The following is an 18,275-nucleotide window of genomic DNA, read 5'->3' as shown; positions in this document are numbered from 1 at the left end:
TAAGACCTTGTGCACCCAGGTTCTGGGGCGGAGTAAAGAGGCAGGCTCCAAAGACATAGCTGTGTGTTGGACATGAGAGTATTTGGAGGAATACAGGTAACGGATGATGCTGGGAAGTCCTGTGAAATGGAAGGAGAACGAAGATGAGGAATCTGGTGGCAGTAATAACCGGGGAACAGATGAGCTGGAGGGCCTCATCAAGAGGTCTGTCCCTTGGTAGCAGGACGCCATTCCCGGCCTTAAAAGGAGATGCTTCAGTACGGCTGGGGAAGCACGTGGATACCTTGTACTAAATCCACTACTGCAGCTCATTCTTAACTGTAAGTAGAAGAGGAGGACATGCTTTCTGAAGCTGACCCCTCCAAGATGACCAGTTCCTATTTCTGTCCCCTGCTACCACCATGGTGTAGAACAACAGAATCAAAAAAACATTTTTTCTGTTATGGGTGACCTGTACGTTTTCTAGAATGGAAGGAGACTCTTTATTTAGTAGCTCAACTCTGAGAACACTTTTTCTTTGGACAAAATTAAAAAAGGAAAAGGTCAAGTTAATCATTAATCTCTCTGTTTTCTACTAATGTCTCCATTTTCGCCATACTTTCTATGTCCTACATAGCAGCCATCACAGAGGGCAATAAACACTTCTAATGACCGTGTAATTTATATGGAATGCTGAAGGGGTGGGTTGGCCCTCCACACCTGTGGGTGTTTCTCGTTAGGTGGAACTAGAGACTTGGAAAAGAAAGAGACACAGAGACAAAGTATAGAGAAAGAAAAAAGGGGGCCCAGGGGACCGGCGTTCAGCATACGGAGGATCCACTGGCCTCTGAGTTCCCTTAGTATTTATTGATCATTATTGGGTGTTTCTCGGAGAGGGGAATGTGGCAGGGTCATAGGATAATAGTGGAGAGAAGTTCAGCAGGTAAACACGTGAACAAAGGTCTTGGCATCATAAACAAGGTAAAGAATTAAGTGCTGTGCTTTAGATATGTATACACATAAACATCTCAATGCCTTAAAGAGCAGTATTGCTGCCCGCATGTCCCACCTCCAGCCCTAAGGCGGTTTTCCCCTAACTCAGTAGATGGAATATACAATCGGGTTTTACACGGAGACATTCCATTGCCCAGGGATGAGCAGGAGACAGATGCCTTCCTCTTGTCTCAACAGCAAGGAGGCGTTCCTTCCTCTTTTACTAATCTTCCTCAGCACAGACCCTTTACGGGTGTCGGGCTGGGGGAAGGTCAGGTCTTTCCCTTCCCATGAGGCCATATCTCAGGCTATCACATGGGGAAAAACCTTGGACAATACCTGGATTTCCTAGGCAAAGGTCCCTGCAGCCTTCTGCAGTGTTTTGTGTCCCTGGGTACTTGAGATTAGGGAGTGGTGATGACTCTTAACAAGCATGCTGCCTTCAAGCATTTGTTTAACAAGGCACATCTGCACAGCCCTTAATCCATTTAACCCTGAGTTGACACAGCACATGTTTCAGGAAGCACAGGGTTGGGGATAGGGTAACAGATCAACAGCATTTCAAGGCCGAAGAATTTTTCTTAGTACAGAACAAAATGGAGTCTCCTATGTCTACTTCTTTCTACACAGACACAGTAACAATCTGATCTTTCTTTTCCCCACATTTCCCCCTTTTCGACAAAACCGCTGTCATCATCATGGCTGTTTCTCGATGGTAACTGTCTCTTCGGAGCTGTTGGGTACACCTGCAGACTAACAACAGACAAAACAGGCACACAAGGAATAATATGAAATTTATAATCATAGTACTTCCGATGGTCTTAACCCACGTGACAGGGTTAAGATTTGCGAGGCCATCAGCAACTCCTGCGATTGCCTCAGTTCCTGGCACCAAATTTAAATGGGCTTTTGATGTTTCAAAAATTTGTTCCTTTAATTTGGAAATGTCTAAAGAGAGATTATCTTCTCTTCCCTGTAGATGGCATCTAACCATGTCCCAGTGATGCTCAGACTCATTATAAACTTGGGGTGTAATACAAAAATCTGACATATTCCAGTCACACTGTAACTGGAAACAATGTTCTAGGCTCATGAGCCTGTCTCCCATCCAAATGACAATTTGTCTAAGATCATTAATTTGGTTTGCCAATTTTTGATCAATACCAGATTGTGAATTCCATAATCTTGTAGAATTTTTTTGCCAATCATTAACAAAGTTTACTGACTGAACAGAAGAGTGCAATGCAACTCCTGCCATAGCAGCCGTAGCTGTGACTGCAATTAATCCCATAATCACTGTAATTAAAGTAAAAATGAATCTTTTGGATCTATTTAAAATGGCTTTTAATACTTCAGTCAAAATATGGACGGATGGCGAGGCCTCCCACGGTCGGTCCATGGACACAGAGATCCACACACCTTCTCTTGCCCTCACCAGTTGAATCAATGCAAGTAAAAAATCTGCAATTTTCACAGCTTATAGTTTGAGAGTCTGGTTTAATAACTATATTTCCTACAACTAGCATATAAGGGGGCTTTACACAGGTTTGGAAAGGAACTGTTAAACTGGAATTTAGGTTGATAGTATAAAATAGCTTACGATCTCTTGTTTCTAAAGTTTGATTTCTAGACCAAATTCTAATGCGGTATGAGGCCACAGTAAGCCTTCATAATTCTGGATGTTCAGGACCAGAAACAGGACTTATTATTTTTGGTCTTGGGGTAGAGATTCCTTTTTCTCCCCATTCCCAAGGGTAGAAAGACTGTAATTTTTTAGCTTATGTTTGTCTAAACTTTCTGTTAAGTCGCTATCAACAGCTGGACTCACTTGTGCACTGGGACACGACTGAGTTTGTCCTGTGCAATTGTGGTAGAATTGACCTCGAGGTGCCCAATCTATAAGAGTTCCGAATTCACTGTTTTGTAATATCACCGCACTATTGGCCACACATTCTTCCCAAACTAAAACTTCTGTATTTTTTGATCCTTTGGGAATTTCCTTGGGGCAAGGTTTCCCTTTAGGTCTAAATTTTAATGATCTTTGATAAGAAAAGTCTTGTAAATAATTTACCCGTGGCCTGAGTGACATCCCGCTTACCATGTGATAAGTGAATCTACTCATGGGACTGACAGTAGGTACTTCTACCAACCAGTTTTGAACTGCAAGCATTAAACATCCTGGTGATCTCCCTAGGCAGATAGGAGGATAATGATACCCAGTGGAAATATTTATCATCATCCCTTCTTCCTCAGGTTTGGCAGGGCAATGATCATCTGTGGGGCCAGGTACCCATACACTATCATTAACATATACTTCAATAGGATTATCCATCCATGTGACTGGTGTTTCCATCTCTGCGGAGGCGCTTTTCTTTGCATCTCCGGTGGGTTCATCATAGAGCTTCAAATGTCTAGTGGGTATCCAAACAGGAAGCTGATTTTCTCCTGGTGAAACACAAGCAAAACCTCTCCCCCACGTCACCACCTTCCCTATTCCCCATGTCTTATTTTTATTATCTTTCCACCAAATCAGTTTTCCTTCATGTGGGCTGTTCTTTTTACCAGTAAAATGTTGCTCTGCAGAAGTAGTAGTCTGATTTCTATAAATGTTTAAAAAATGTAAAGTATAGAGTGCTAGATTAAGTTGCGTCTGAGGAGTGGTACATTCCTTACTGTCTCCCCCTTCTTTTTGCTTAACTAATTGAGTTTTGAGTGTTCTATTAGTTCTTTCAACTATGGCCTGTCTTTGGGAATTATAGGGAATTCCTGTTGTATGTGAAACTTTCCACTGATGTAAGAGTTTTTGGAAAGCTTTACTACAGTATCCTGGTCCATTGTCAGTTTTGATTTTTTCTGGAACTCCCATTACAGCAAAACAAGATAATAAATGTTTTTTAACATGGGAAGTACTGTCTCAATTATCTGGCCCTAAACAATGTAAAATCACAGTACTTTGATACACTTCTGAGGCTGTGCCTACGCTGACAAGCCCTGTAACAGCCTTTAGTTTAAGCCAATTTTTGGGCCACTGATTTAAAGCAATGATAGAGACATCTGCTCCAGTGTCTACTAACCCTTCAAACTGTTTTCCTTGAATAATGGCCTTACACACAGGTCTGTTCTCTGAGACCTGACTTGCCCAATATGCAGCCTTTCCTGTTGGATCAGTGCTTCCAAATCCTCCTGTTCTTTTTATCTCACTATTTCCAACCTTAATATAAGGCAGGAGTAATAATTGCGCAATCCTGTCTCCTGGACTGGCACTCCAAGGAATTGAAGAGCTAATAACCAATTGAATTTCGCCATTATAGTCTGAATCAACCACACCAGTATGAATTTGAACTCCCTTCAGACTTAGACTTGATCTACCTAAGATTAGTCCTACAGTCCCCTCAGGCAGTGGGCCATATACCCCTGTGGGGATTTTTTGTGGGGGCTCCCCTGGAAGCAGAGAGACTGCCTTTATAGTACATAAATCCACAGCTGCACTGCCGCTTGTGGCGGGGGACAATTGTTGTACTGTGGTAACTGGCTCATTGCCTGAGGCACTTGGGACAGTGGGGGTTGTTGTCCCTGAAAACCCTGAGGAACAAAGGGCTGAACTGGGAATGCCCCAGTTTGTTGCGGGGCCTGAGGCTGGCCCCTTTGCTCATTTTCCCGACAATGGTTGCCCATTTCTATCAAATTTAGAACGACATTGACTAGCCCAGTGTTTTCCTTTTTTACATCTTGGACATAAGTCAGGTGGCTCTTTTTTATTTGAGACTGGGCAATTCTTTTTTAGATGACCAGTTTGATCACAATTATAACATTTCCCTCCAAATGTTCTAACTTGTCCTCCTAAAGCAACTCCTGTTATTGTGGAATAAAGTTTAGAAAATATCCAAAGCTTATCAGCCTGTAAATTCTGGGTAGTTCAGTTGTCTACCATGCTGTTAATTAAATGAAAACATCCTGTTATTTCAGGGTCCTTCCTTGACAAAGTACTATACAGCTGAAGAACATCTCGAATACAATTTTGGTGGGAAAGGAGCCAATTGATTTCAACAGAATCAGATCTGAGCTTCATAAAGTCTTTGAAGTGACTTCACAGAGATGCAGACATGTGCGCTTGAAGATGCTGCCCCTTCCCCGGTACCTAGCAAAGCTCCTGCCTCTTTGTGTGCATCACTGTGAAACCCCCACCCTTCTGCCTCGTGCTAAACGCACACAATATCTAGTCAGGGGAAAAGACTGCATTTAGGAGACAGAAAATAGTTTGGATTACTTAAAGGAATAAGGTGTTGCCTGGAATTTCTGGTTTGTAAGGTGGTCATTGTTCTTTTTTAAAATATTTGTAATATGGAATGGGCTCAGTAAGAAGAGCTTGGAAAATGCAGAAAGTTATGAAAAATAAGTCACTTATAATTATGCTACCTACTGATAACCACTCCTAATATTTTGATTCATTTTCTGCCTATCTTCTTTCACATATGTGTTTTTTTACATATGTACTTTTTCCCCCTTAGTTTGTTTCCTTTTATTTTATAGAGCAGAACCCTAGTCTTTTAAACAGTTTAGAGTGAAATATATACTATATCAGTTTTTACGTTCTCTAGGGAGAAAAATTAATTTACTAGAAAGGCATGAAATGATCATGGGAAGAGTGGTTAAGACTACTCAAGAGAAATATTTGGAAAATAAGCTTTCGATATTTTCTTTCTTTCTTTCTTTTTTTTTTTTTTGAGATGGAGTCTGGCTCTGTCTCCCAGGCTGGAGTGCAGTGGCGTGATCTCGGCTCACTGCAAGCTCCGCCTCCCGGGTTGACACCATTTTCCTGCCTCAGCCTCCTGAGTAGTTGGGACTACCAGTAGATGGGACTACAGGCACCTGCCAACACGCCTGGCTAATTTTTTTGTATTTTTAGTAGAGACGGGGTTTCACCATGTTAGCCAGGATGGTCTGGATCTCCTGACCTCGTGATCCACCCGCCTCGGCCTCCCAAAGTGCTGGGATTACAGGCATGAGCCACCGCGCCTGGCCGCTTTCGATATTTTCTAAACGTTAATTCAAAAGCACTTTGTGCTATGTTCTATATAAAAAACATAATAAAAATTGAAATGAAAGAATAATTGTTATTATAAAAGTACTAGCTTGCTTTTGTATGGATTCAGAATATACTAAATTAACTTTTTAAAACACAACTTTTAAAAAATGTATCAAAATAATAAACGTGTTCTGATATTTTTAAAATAAGTGACCTTGTGTTCTTTAACCAGTCCACATCTTTAGAGAACAAAAATGTGTTATGATATTATGGGCCATGCTAATGACCTCTAGAAAACATCAGAATATTTCTGGATATTTAATAATAGCTTTATATATGATTAATGCTCATTTCTATGTAATTCTGTTTAATAGTTGCTTTAAAGGTGAATTTTGCCACATTTACTTTGACAGCAATATAAGGAGTGAGATAGACATGAACCTGAATTTCAATTTAAAATCATGGAAGAGAGGGAAAAAAAACCAGCTTAAGAAAAATCAACTGATAAACTGCAAGAAAAAAATGCAACTTACATCACAAAAGCTAATTGCTTTATTATTTAGAGAGTACTTAAAAATTAAAGACCAAACTTCTCTCCACCCAAAAAAAATGGGCAAAGGACATACAGCTAGGTCACCAAGAAAGAAGGGCAAATAGGTGGTGAGTATATGTAAAGATACTTGATAGGACTTTTGCTTAGTTGGATCTTTAGCAAATCTCTTTTATTTCTTGGGATTTTGAAGAAGTAATTTTTGAAGGAGGACTAGAAACTAAGTGATTGGGAATTGGCCTTTTTAGAATTAAAATTTCCCATTACAAGAAAAAGAAATCCTGTGTTCTTTTTTTTTTCCAGAATGGAGTAGGTCAGTGAGCAATGTGATTAATAAATATTTCAATGCCTGTGACTTTTGATTTGTTTTGGAGACAGGGTCTTGCTCTGTTACCCAGGCTGGAGTGCAGTGGTGCTATCTAGGCTTACTGCAACCTCACCTGTCACTTTTTAATTGCAAGAAAGCCGAAAGGTTTTTTTCCTATTATATCAGTTATAATGAGAAATACTGTATATACTAACTATGAGTAAAATACTATATTGCCTAACTTGTATTATTAAGCAATTCTGCTAACCTGTGACCTTACATTTTCATCTGAAAAGCAGGGGCTGGACACCAATTGCCCTGTGAAGCTATTGCTAGTCCTAACATTCTTTGTTTTGTTTGCTTTTTTGGCACACTTAAGTGTGTACTATGAAGTTTATGATGCTTAAATGAAATTTTCTGTCTCTACCATTATAATGAGAAAGGAATAAAATACTTTATTTTGCAAATCTACTTATGGAATATAGTTCTGTACCTGATTGTTTTCATAATCCCTGTGTTGATGGGTAATGCCACAGACATACTCTTGATGGTAACAGGAAAGAAAATCAGACACAGCTAAACATAAAGGTCAGTTGGCTGGCAAGTGCTTAGCAGGTGTAAATAGAGGCCCATTCATGCTGCTACACTTGCTCCTGAAAAGCATAATGTAAATACAGTATACTAATTAGGAAGCAAAGAACCATCTAACATGGTTCTTTTTTTTTTTTTTTTTGAGATAAAGTCTTGCTCTGTCACCAGGCTGGAGTGCAGTGGCGCAATCTTGACTCACTGCAACCTCCGCCTCCCAGGTTCAAGCAATTCGCCTGCCTCAGCCTCCTGAGTAGCTGGGACTACAGGTGTGCGCCACCACGGCCAGCTAATTTTTTGTATTTTAGTACAGATGGGGTTTCACCATGTTGGCCAGGACGGTCTAGATCTCCTGACCTCGTGATCTGCCCAGCTCGGCCTCCCAAAGTGCTGGGATTACAGGCATGAGCCACCACGCCCAGCCCTAACATCAAATTTTAAAAGAGTTGGCCACAGTTTAATGACATCCCTGCACACCAGCCTCCACCCATACTGCCCTTCATAAGCCCCTTAAAGGAGATCCCATAGTTCTAAACCGGGTCCACAAACACACATATCCTCATTCTCTCCTTTTCTTCTCTTTGGCAGTTTGACAAAATCTTTAGGGGGAATTGGAGGAAACATTAATCTCCTAAATCAACTTCATTCAAAGCTTTGGCTTCAAGTTCTACCCGTTACGGCCTCAGGAAGTTCATTGTCGACATTGAACTCAGTCACTAAAATGACCTCAAGGCTAAGGGATAGACCACAGTTCCACTTCACAAGTAAGCTTGCAACACGTGATTTAGGAAAGTTTGCTGTGCAGACAGTTGTAGCTCATCCCTTTTACAGACCGATCTCGATTTGTTTCCTAGGGTCTAAAATTATTTAAATCAAAATCTCTCAGAAATTTCTGGACATTTAATAAATTCATGCTGGAGGAGAACTGGCAGAGACATGTTAAATGCACTTGACCACAAGAACCATTTATTTCATCCAATATTTACCAGCTATTCATTGTACACCTACTATAGATTTTGGCACTGGAGATATTATAAGAAAACTCTAACCCTGACTTATGGAACTTATCCCAAAAAATAGGAAACAAGGCTCAGAACCATTCAAATGAAGCTTCAGTTAACTCAAATAAAAATTAGTTTTATAAATTTAATGTGAAAGTCTTCGAGTATATTAAGAATGGCTTGATTAACCCCAGGGATAGAAATTTTACTGACTGAAAGAAAGTTTCAATAAAATACCGATCTTGGAATCTAATCTGACACCTGAAACTAGGAAATCAAACACTAGCCATATTTTTTCTTCTATTCTTTATAATAATTTTTCTCATGAGAAAAAGGTATCTTTCTTCCAAGCCTGAAAATAAATGGAGAATTTTTAATATCTATTGATGTGGAGAAAAATAAATAGACTATCTGCTTTCACAAATAAGTGCTGGCATTGAGCCACAGAACATGTCTGTCATATCGCTATTTCACACCATACATTAACAGGAATAATAATTTCCCCTCATTGAGTTTCCTATTTACTATCCCCTTAATTATACCTCCGTTAATTACTGTCATAGAGTGTCTGAATTTTATAATCGAAGATACTAAGATGTTTATTTGATATACCACCAGACTCAATGTCTTGTATTCTTTGCCAAAAATTTGAAAATTTTTGGAAAGAGGAAATTCCGTGGTTTGGTGAACCCAGAAAGTCTTCAGTACATTCAGTTATAGAACTATATTAAATACATTTAAACTCTATAATTCCATAAGACCCATTTTAGGTTTATACACTAAGCATCCAGTTCCTCACCATCCTCTCATACAAACCCTGTGTAATACAAGTTCTACTCCCATAATTCTATGAACAAAACAACAATTGATACATAGGTTTGATTTTTAAAATACATTTTATTTACCTTATTCTAAATGTAACATACGGTCAACATAGAAAAAGAAAACTGAAAAGCACAAGGAAAGTGAAATATCTATAATCTTATCAACCACTGTTAATTTTGTTGTGTTCCAAATTAGTGTATGTATATATATATATAGCACTTTTGTTTTAATAAAAGGACTGCCAAAAGGCACATGCCAATTTGGACTCTGCTTTTTCCACTTACAATGATATCATAGTTTCTCATATTTGGTATTCTTTTGCAATACTTGCTGCATAGAATTCCATCACACAAAGGTAACTACCAGAAATTCCTTATTACTTTTGCTAGACACTTAGGGTTTACATTTTTTTCAAAAATTATGAATCTTTGATCACAGCTCTGATGATTTCTCTGGGAACTGAGAGCCTAACACAAGTCATGTCCACTTTAAGACTTTTAACATTCTGAAAAGTTATGTTACAAACAGAGTGCTGGTCCCCCTGCAACACGTTCACTCACATTGGCTGAAGTTTTAATTCTTTGCCAATCTGAGGGGAAGAGATGTCAACTTTGCTTGCTCTTTTAATGCCAGTCATGTTCCCCTTTTTTTTTCCTTTTACCAGTCATACTGGCTTACTCAGAACCCTACCAATCAATCCTGCTCATTCTTAATTTTCCAACATTGTTCCTGAGATTGTTTCACCAGAAAAGTTCTCCCCCTTATCCACTTCGCCTAACAATTTCTACCCATCCCAATCCTCCTGCATTTATTGCTTCCAGGAATTTGGCACTTAGGACACCCTTGTCCTTACATTGTTCATGCATGTATATTTCGTCTTCAATAAAACATTTAGTTGCTCAAGGGCAAGGGTCCCATAGAGTCTCAATATGCTAACGGCCTGGTGTTGCTTAATAATTTAGATTCTGACGGGTCCTCTCCAGGGAGGGGAGCAAAGGGCAAATTATCTTAGGGGCTGGGAGTGCAGAAGCCAAACCTTTGAGACTGTGAAAACAAGACGGCGCCGAGACGATTTAGTAGCAGGCATTCAAGCAAGAAAAATTCAAATATTGTTCCCAATAATGCCTGACTAATGCCAAATACCAAGTAAGGGCCCAGGCAGTCCTGACAGCCTGCAGTGCCGCAGGATAAAACTAACCCTGAAGGGTGCTAGCCCACGATAACCCCCTGCCAGGGCTCTGGACACGCCCTGTCTCCTCGAAGGCCAACGGGCTGCCCCTGCGCGCCGAGGCCCCGCTCCGCGGCCCGCCGATTGGCCCCAGCCGCCCCGGCGCTAAGACTCAATTTCACCCTACGCGCCCAGGCCACGCCCACCTGTCATGCGGCCCTGGAAACTTTGTGAGTTTGGGGATTGTTGTGTCCACTAACCGGACTCAGAAGGGACTTCCCTGCTCGGCTGGCTTTCGGTTTCTCTGCTCACCTCCGGCTAAATTACGGGGTCTCCCGCGCCGCTCATGGCGCCTCCCGTCCGTCTCGAGCGTCCCTTTCCTTCCCGGCGCTTTCCTGGGTTGCTTCTGGCGGCGCTGGTGTTGCTGCTGTCCTCCTTCTCCGGTAGGACCCCGGGGTGGATTCGCGTGTCCGCGGCGAGGCTAGAGCTCTGCTCAGTCAGTCGGGCAGGAGGCGCGGGGCGAAGCTCACTGCACGTCGTGCCTGCTTGGGATAGAGAGCGAGGCCAGGGTTCTCCGAGGGGTGCCGTGCTCAGATCCCGGGGGTATGTGGCGGGGGATGCGGGAACCACGCAGAAGCTTGTTTGGTGGCGTCGTGTGCGCGGCCGACATTTACGCAGGATCTGGCTGCGTTCCCAAGAGAAGCGTGAATCGTGTTTTCGGGATTGAGCCCAGTCAGCAAGGGGAGGGCTTACTGGGCGCCCCAGGTGAGGGCTTGCTCTGGAGTGCACAGGTGCGTGGGATTGTTGCTAGAGCCCGTGCTGTGCCCGTGGTGAGAGTTTGCCCTGTGTTCCCTTGGTGCCTTGGTGAGTAGGGTGTTCATTAGGGCTTGGACAGTACCGGCGGTAAGGGTTGCAGTGCGTCTGCTGTGCCCCATGGGCTGGGCTGGCCTAGGCTGGGCTGGGCGAGCAGGGGCCTGGCCAGGTATTGCTGGGAGCGTGCTGTGCGCAAGTGGCCTGTGTGCGGAGTTCACTGTGGGCAAGGGAGTTCACTGTGGGCAAGACAGTTCACTGTTTGCTTTGAATGGAGCGAGCGCGGACTCTGGGGCTAGGGAGGGCATGTTGAGTGAGAGCAGGCTCTCAGTGCCTGGGGTTAGAGAGGTGGTAAGGGCGCGCCATGCTTTTAGTGCCTTCTGTGAACAGTGTCCGTGTTGCCTGAGATCGTATTGGTCTTGAATTTTAAGTGGCTGCTTTTTTGGGGGGTGGGTGGGCCATCGAGTCATCTTCCTGTTCCCAACCAATATAGACTATCTGATTCCATTGCCTAGTGGCTTTTTGACATTGTTTTCCTTCTTTTCATTAGTTTGAGTCATATTTGAGAGATGTGAAGCAACCTAAAAAACACTGGTAGCCAAACCTAGTGAGAAATTAGTATCCTAACAAAGGAAGGCAGATAATGTTAATCTTGTTTTCCCCTACAGCTCATAAACTGAAGCTTAAGGCCTATCCCACTGTTTTGTATTTCATTGAATGGAATCAATATTTTTAAAAATGCATGCTAGGCCAGGCCCAGTTGCTCACACCTGTGATCCCAGCACTTTGGGAGGCCCAAGTTGGGTGATTGCTTAAGCCCAGGAGTTCAAGATCAGCCTGGACAACATGTCAAAACCCCATGTCTACAAAAAATAAAAAAATTAGATGGGCATGGTGGTGTATGCCCGTGGTCCCAACTACTCCAGAGGCTGAGGTGGGAGGATCGCTTGAGCCCAGGAGGAGAAGACTGCAGTGAGCCGTGATCATGCCACTGCACTCCAGCCTGGATGACAGTGTGAGACCCTGTCTCAAAAAAAAAAAAAAAAAGCCAAAAAATACATGCTTAAATACAGGCTTATTGTGCAAAATGAACAAAATAAAAGGACAACTGTTTTTAATATTTTGGTATATTTCCTTCTGACTTTATTGTGTTTCATGTGTATCTATGTCCAAATTATATTTAGGATCTTATTCCATTTACAGATTGTAAGTTGCGTTTCTTCTCTTAGGAACATTCATTCAACGAATATGGGTCTTGTATGTCTGGTGCTGTTACACTGGTAGGTAATAACAGACAATTCCTATTTTCTTTATCCTTTTTTTACTATTTGTTTATACACACGTACATGCAGGAAGATAAGCAGGGACTTTGTTTTGCTCATTGTTAAGTGCTTAGTGCCGGGAACACAGTAGGCAATCAACAGATGTTTGCTAAAATGTATTGGGAGTGGCAGACATTAACCAAAACATAATAGTAACAAATATATTAACCAGGGAAGTGTTCTGGAGGAAAGGAGTATAATTTTCTGACAGCATTTAACAAATGACTGGAGGGAGGGAAGGCTTTGCTTCTCATCAAACAGACAAAACTCTGCCACTTTGGGGTATCTGTGCTTGCTGTTCCCTCAGTCCTGGAACATTCTCCCCATGACCTGCTGCATAAATGGGCTCTTTCTTCTGCAAACTCAGCTGGAATGTTACCGCTTCAGAGACCTTCTTGGAAACCCCCAACTCAGGTTGAACACATACAACCCAGTTCAAGTCCCTCTTGTAATCACCCTTTTAAAGTGATCTTTTCTGTTCTCTGTCTCTCCCCATCAGAATGCAGGAATCTTCTGTCTTCCCCTATTTGTGGTTCCAAAAGCCCCATTTGTTTGCTTCTGTATGAACACTAACTCAGTATCCATATAGACATCTGTTAAATATCAGAAAATTAAATATACTATTTGGCTGGGGCTTAGAGCCTAGGAAAAAGTCCCTCCTGCCTCCAGGAGGAAGGTTCTTTAAAGAGCTATGCTCAGGATGGTCTTTCTGTTGTACCTAAAAAGCTAGGGCAGCAGCAGCTGAGGGCCAGAAAGGATTTGTCTCCCCTGTTTATGTTGACTCTGCAGGGCTTCCAGTACTTCAGTCTTGCATCTCACTGATCATTAAAACGTTCATTTTGAAGGAGGGTGATGGGATTAGGGAGCAGTGGTGTTAAGAAGAAAACGAAAGGACTTTTTTTTCTTTTTAAAGATTAATGTTTAGAATAGGCTTAGTACTAGAAGTACATACAGGCTGGGCATCATAAGGAGAGCCCACCTCTACAGAATATTAAAAACAAAAAATTAGCCAGGTGTGATGTTGCACGCCTGTGGTCCCAGCTACTTGGGAGGCTGAAGGGCGTGAGGGGGGAGGATCACTGGAGCCCCCATGGTCAAGGCTGCAGTGAGCCCTAATCATACCACTGCACTCCAGCTTGGGTGACAGAGTGAGACCCCATCTCAAACACACACACACACACACAGAAAAAAAAAAAAACCTAGAAGTTGAAGAAGATAATGAAAGCAATTTGAAATAGAGGAACATAGAATTATAAAATGAATAGGGTGCAACATGGAAGATAACAAAACTAAAAATGAAGAGAAGGAAAAACAAGGTTAAGTTTGAGGTTGATAGGGTTAAATCAAGACAGGTATGAAACCTAGAGAAAGTAAAAATGAGAACTCACGATGCTAGGCAGAGAGAATACATGAATTAAAATAAACATTCAATTTTTGGAGCAACTCACTCTCACAAAGATAAGGTTTTGTAAGCAGGTGGTGCTGTGCATGGGAGACTTGCCCTCTCAAAGGTAGTTGCCAAATGGTTCGAGATAGCAGAAGGAAACATGTGTCAAATTTCAGGCCAGTCTCATTCATTCCTCCAGAAGAGGAGCTGCTTTTTTGGACAAAACCCCCGATCTCCTGTTGTGTGTGGTCTCTTCTGCCTATTTCAGGTGTTTTCCTTATTTCCAATGAAAGAAGCCAAAACCAATAAGTTCTTATTGCTTCTTAGTTTCCTCACTCAGCATACTACAATGCAAAAAGAGCAGTCCATATCTGGTCACCTGCCAGGATACCAGAAGACTAGGAGATAGGCCGCACAAGAAATGGCTAAATCTTTCTCCATTGTTCTGTAGAATGATTATTTTCAATATGAAATTGATTACAATATATTCTTCACATTGTTTTGTGTTTGACAGCAGTGGACTTTGAGTACCAAATTTTTTTCGAATAGCTACTATGAGGGACATATTGTGCTGGGTGTTGTGGCCACATGGATGAATGGAGTCGGCCATGTTAACTATTAAACTCAAAAGCACGTGATAATTACCTGAGAGATCCATGCAGGGGAGAGTCCAGGGGAAGGTGACTGATCACTGCTTCCCAGGGGGAGGCAGAAAATGCTTCCTGGAGGAGATGATGGGTGGATTAAAGAAGACAAGAGTTGAGCAGGAGTTGTAGCTACCAGCCAGGGAGGAAGGGTATTCAGAGCAGAGGAAGCAAGGTGAGCAAAGGCACCAAGATGTGACACTGCTGGACTGCCAAGCTATTCAGTGTGGCAGAGTAGGGTAAGGAGACAAGAAAGAAGGGAGAGGAATAAATCACAGGGTGAGCAATTCTGAAAAGCAACAGGCTTGTCAGGAATAAACAATCACCATCGTAAACTCAGATTTTGATATTATTCCCTGACCTTTTAGGGCAGCTTGAGCCCTTTTGTTTGACTTAGCACAGCGTGACTCCAAACTAGGGTTGTTTTAATTTCCCCAGACACAGTAGCAGGCAATTTCTTGAGGACCTAATTGCAGATAGAGTTTGTCGGTGTCAGCATGTGGGAGCTCCAGATGAATGGCAGTAATGGGAAGCAGTTTGGTAGTGGTTCAGCAGTGTGGCCTGGGAACCTAATTGACTGGCCTGCCTCCTGGGTCTGCCACCTAACTGGAATGTATTCTTGGGTTCTGATTGTGATGGGATTTAAAAGTCTCTAAGCTATGTTAGGAAGCCTTAGACATTATCCTGAGGTCATTGGAGAGCCATCGAAAGGTATCTGTCTTGGAAAAGTCTTGATTACTCTGTCATATAAATACTGCTCTGGTAATGTGAAAAATGAATTGAATGAAAGGTGGCAAGATAGGTATGGAGACCTATTTGGTTATGTCGTGGTAATCCAGATAAGAAATGATAGTGGCTTGAATGAAAAGTAAAGGATACAACTACATAGAATAAATGGGCATTTCAGTTGTGGAAACATAACTTGTTTGGTGTGTGTGTGTGTGTATGTGTATGTGTGTGTAGAGTCAGAAGTGGCTCTTGGGCCTCCCTTTGTTGTTTGAGATAGAGTGACACATTCCAAGTAGAGCTGTGTGGGGAGGCAATTGAATATGTAGTTTTGGCACCCCAGCTAGAGATCTGGGATGGAGAGATACCCAGCTAGGAGGCAGCTGGTTATCAGTGGTAATGAAGTCACAGAAGTGTATATATTCTCCCAGGGGGACCTGCAGAATGGAATCACAGGAAGTCCTCCTACAGACTCATCAGGGATATTACCTTGGTATGAGCCAGAGGACAAGCTGAAAACCAGAGTGGTTTGCTCTCCTAAAAGCCAAGGAGTGAGAACTCTTCAGGCAGAAGAGAGTGAGGGCAGAGTGATCAGTAGCTCTCATGTTATCAAGAGGGTAATTCAAACTATTAAGGAAGAGACTGTTAGGAGGAGTTTAACAAGGAGGAGGCCCTTTAATGACTCAGAAAGTAGTTGAAGTAATTTTCATAGACCTAGAAATGAGTGGGAAGTGAGAAATAAAATTGAAATATGTAGATGTCAGAGTTTATGTTTTGTGGAAGCAAAAAAGGTTTTAAATAGATTGGATAGTGGGAGAAGGAGCAAGATGGTCAGGTTTCATTGCCATTTCACTTGTAGTCAAATACCATGAATTTCTGGTAATACTAATCTGGGCAGGGCTGTGGGTATGCGTATACATTAGTTAATTTTTTGCAAGCAGGTGTGAATGTACAGAAATTGAACAGTTCAGTGGATCCAGTGTAGATTTTTTTTTTTTTTTGAGACAGAGTCTCGCTCTGCTGCCCAGGCTGGCGTGCAGTGGTGCAATCTCAGCTCACTGCAACCTCTGCCACCTGGGTTCAAGCAATTCTCCTGCCTCAGCCTCCCGAGTAGCTGGGACTACAGGCGTGTGCCACTACACCTGGCTAATTTTTTGTATTTTTAGTAGAGATGGGGTTTCACCGTGTTAGCCAGGATGGTCTCTATCTCCTGACCTCGTGATCCGCCCGCCTCGGCCTCCCAAACTGCTGGGATTACAGACGTGAGCCACTGCACCCGGCCCAGTGTAGATAATTCACTTTACTAAAACTCACCTGGAACTTTGGGGAAATTTCTGACTGCACCTATCTTATGATATAATGGCACCTACTGTTGAAGTATAGTATTGTAGCTTAATATTAATTATAATATAAAATATCTAGAAAAATAAGTCAAGATACTGTTTTTCTGGAGGTAGGCATGTTTAGTTTGAAATTTTCCATAGGAAGAAATTCGGTCCTCTGAAAACGTATTGCCAATAAGTGCACTGCAGGACATGATATATAAAGAAAATATTGGACAGTGTATATATGGAGAATTTTAGAATTTAGAATATGACATGAAATGAAAGTGAGATTTCACCTGGTTAGAGTTTTCTTGACCAGTCTCTCAACCTGAGGCAGGACCATGACCAGGGAGTAAGAAAAGAAATGCTCCTTGGAGATCAAAATAGATCTATCTACTTTGGTCCTTCCACTATAGAAGAGGCCTTTGCATTCTGTTGGCCCTTTAGGCTTTTACTTGATGTCTCCATCATCTTATTTTGCAAGCCCACAGATAATTTGAGGAAGATGAGTTGCCGCAGTAGAAATGATAGGGAGAAAAAAAAAACTACAAAAAACAGAAACAAAAAATTCTAAAACCACAGCAATATAGTAGCTTTATTTTAGGACATGCTGGATAAACAATCCAACAGCTACCTCAGGGAGCTTCTGAGAGCATGCATGATGCAATGATCAGTGAGGCAAGATCAAATTGTGTTTGATGTTCAAGAAAGGAAAAACAATTCATGTAAGTCTATCCAAAGTAGTAAATGTTTTATATTTAAGTAGTGTATATTCACTTGTCAGATGCTCAGTTCACTTATCTGAAACCTATGAAATAAAGTCTTATATTTTAGAATATTTGAGTTCATATTTATTTTAATCTATGAAATCCACTACATTTACTTAATAATCACCTCTTACCATAACATATCTTGAGCACCCACAAGATGGGTAGAGTGTAGTAGAAAAAGAAGAACACGGTCCTTGACCCCCAGGAACTTGCCTTTTAAGAGAAGACAGCCTGAAGTGACAAGCTGTTATAAGTTAGTGTTTTAAACTATGGAAGAACAATCTGAGCAGAGTGCTCTACACTGTAGATGGCTTCTTAGAGGAGAAGTGACTTTTGAAATGAATTTAGAAAAATGTGGAGAAAGATGCATCCATATATATTTTAAGACCAAAGACATTAATGCTGTCTCTTCAGTTTATTGTCGAATGTTTATTCCCAAACAAACCAAAAGCTAATAGGATGTTACTTAAAACATGCAAGTCCCATTTCCTCCACTACTACCAGCACTCAGGTAAAAGCATGGAACAATCATTTAAAATCTTGCCAAGGGCCTTCCTATTTTTTCTGTACTACCTGCTGCCAGACCACAGTCCATGGCTGATGAAAGTGATATCAGTACTTCATCTTCATGTTCCTATTCTCTTATCCCTAGATGCCTGTGAGGAGCCACCAACATTTGAAGCTATGGAGCTCATTGGTAAACCAAAACCCTACTATGAGATTGGGGAACGAGTAGATTCTAAGTGTAAAAAAGGACACTTCTACGTACCTCCTCTTGCCACCCATACTATTTGTGATCGGAATCACACATGGCTACCTGTCTCAGATGAGCCCTGTTATAGTAAATAAACTAG

General features: G+C 41.7%; 1 protein-coding gene and 1 pseudogene across 1 annotated transcript in view; one reads left to right on the top strand and one right to left on the bottom strand.

Moving 5' to 3' along the window:
• The window catches only part of CR1 (complement component 3b/4b receptor 1), a 124,015-nt gene extending 119,064 nt beyond the window's left edge, over nt 1-4,951 (top strand). Inside the window, exon 39 of the mRNA NM_001193675.1 lies at nt 4,939-4,951. Within this exon, the coding sequence (NP_001180604.1) occupies nt 4,939-4,951 (13 nt within the window). The remainder of the gene's footprint in view (nt 1-4,938) is intronic.
• LOC134809946 (endogenous retrovirus group K member 5 Env polyprotein-like) lies at nt 2,491-3,325 on the bottom strand (annotated as a pseudogene).
• Nucleotides 4,952-18,275: the final 13,324 nt, after the last annotated feature.

Source organism: Pan troglodytes, chromosome 1 (assembly GCF_028858775.2).
Source record: "Pan troglodytes isolate AG18354 chromosome 1, NHGRI_mPanTro3-v2.0_pri, whole genome shotgun sequence".
In the NCBI taxonomy this organism is placed as follows: domain Eukaryota; kingdom Metazoa; phylum Chordata; class Mammalia; order Primates; family Hominidae; genus Pan; species Pan troglodytes.
Note: the sequence above shows the minus strand (reverse complement) of the source record. Positions and strands in the feature narration are given on the sequence as shown.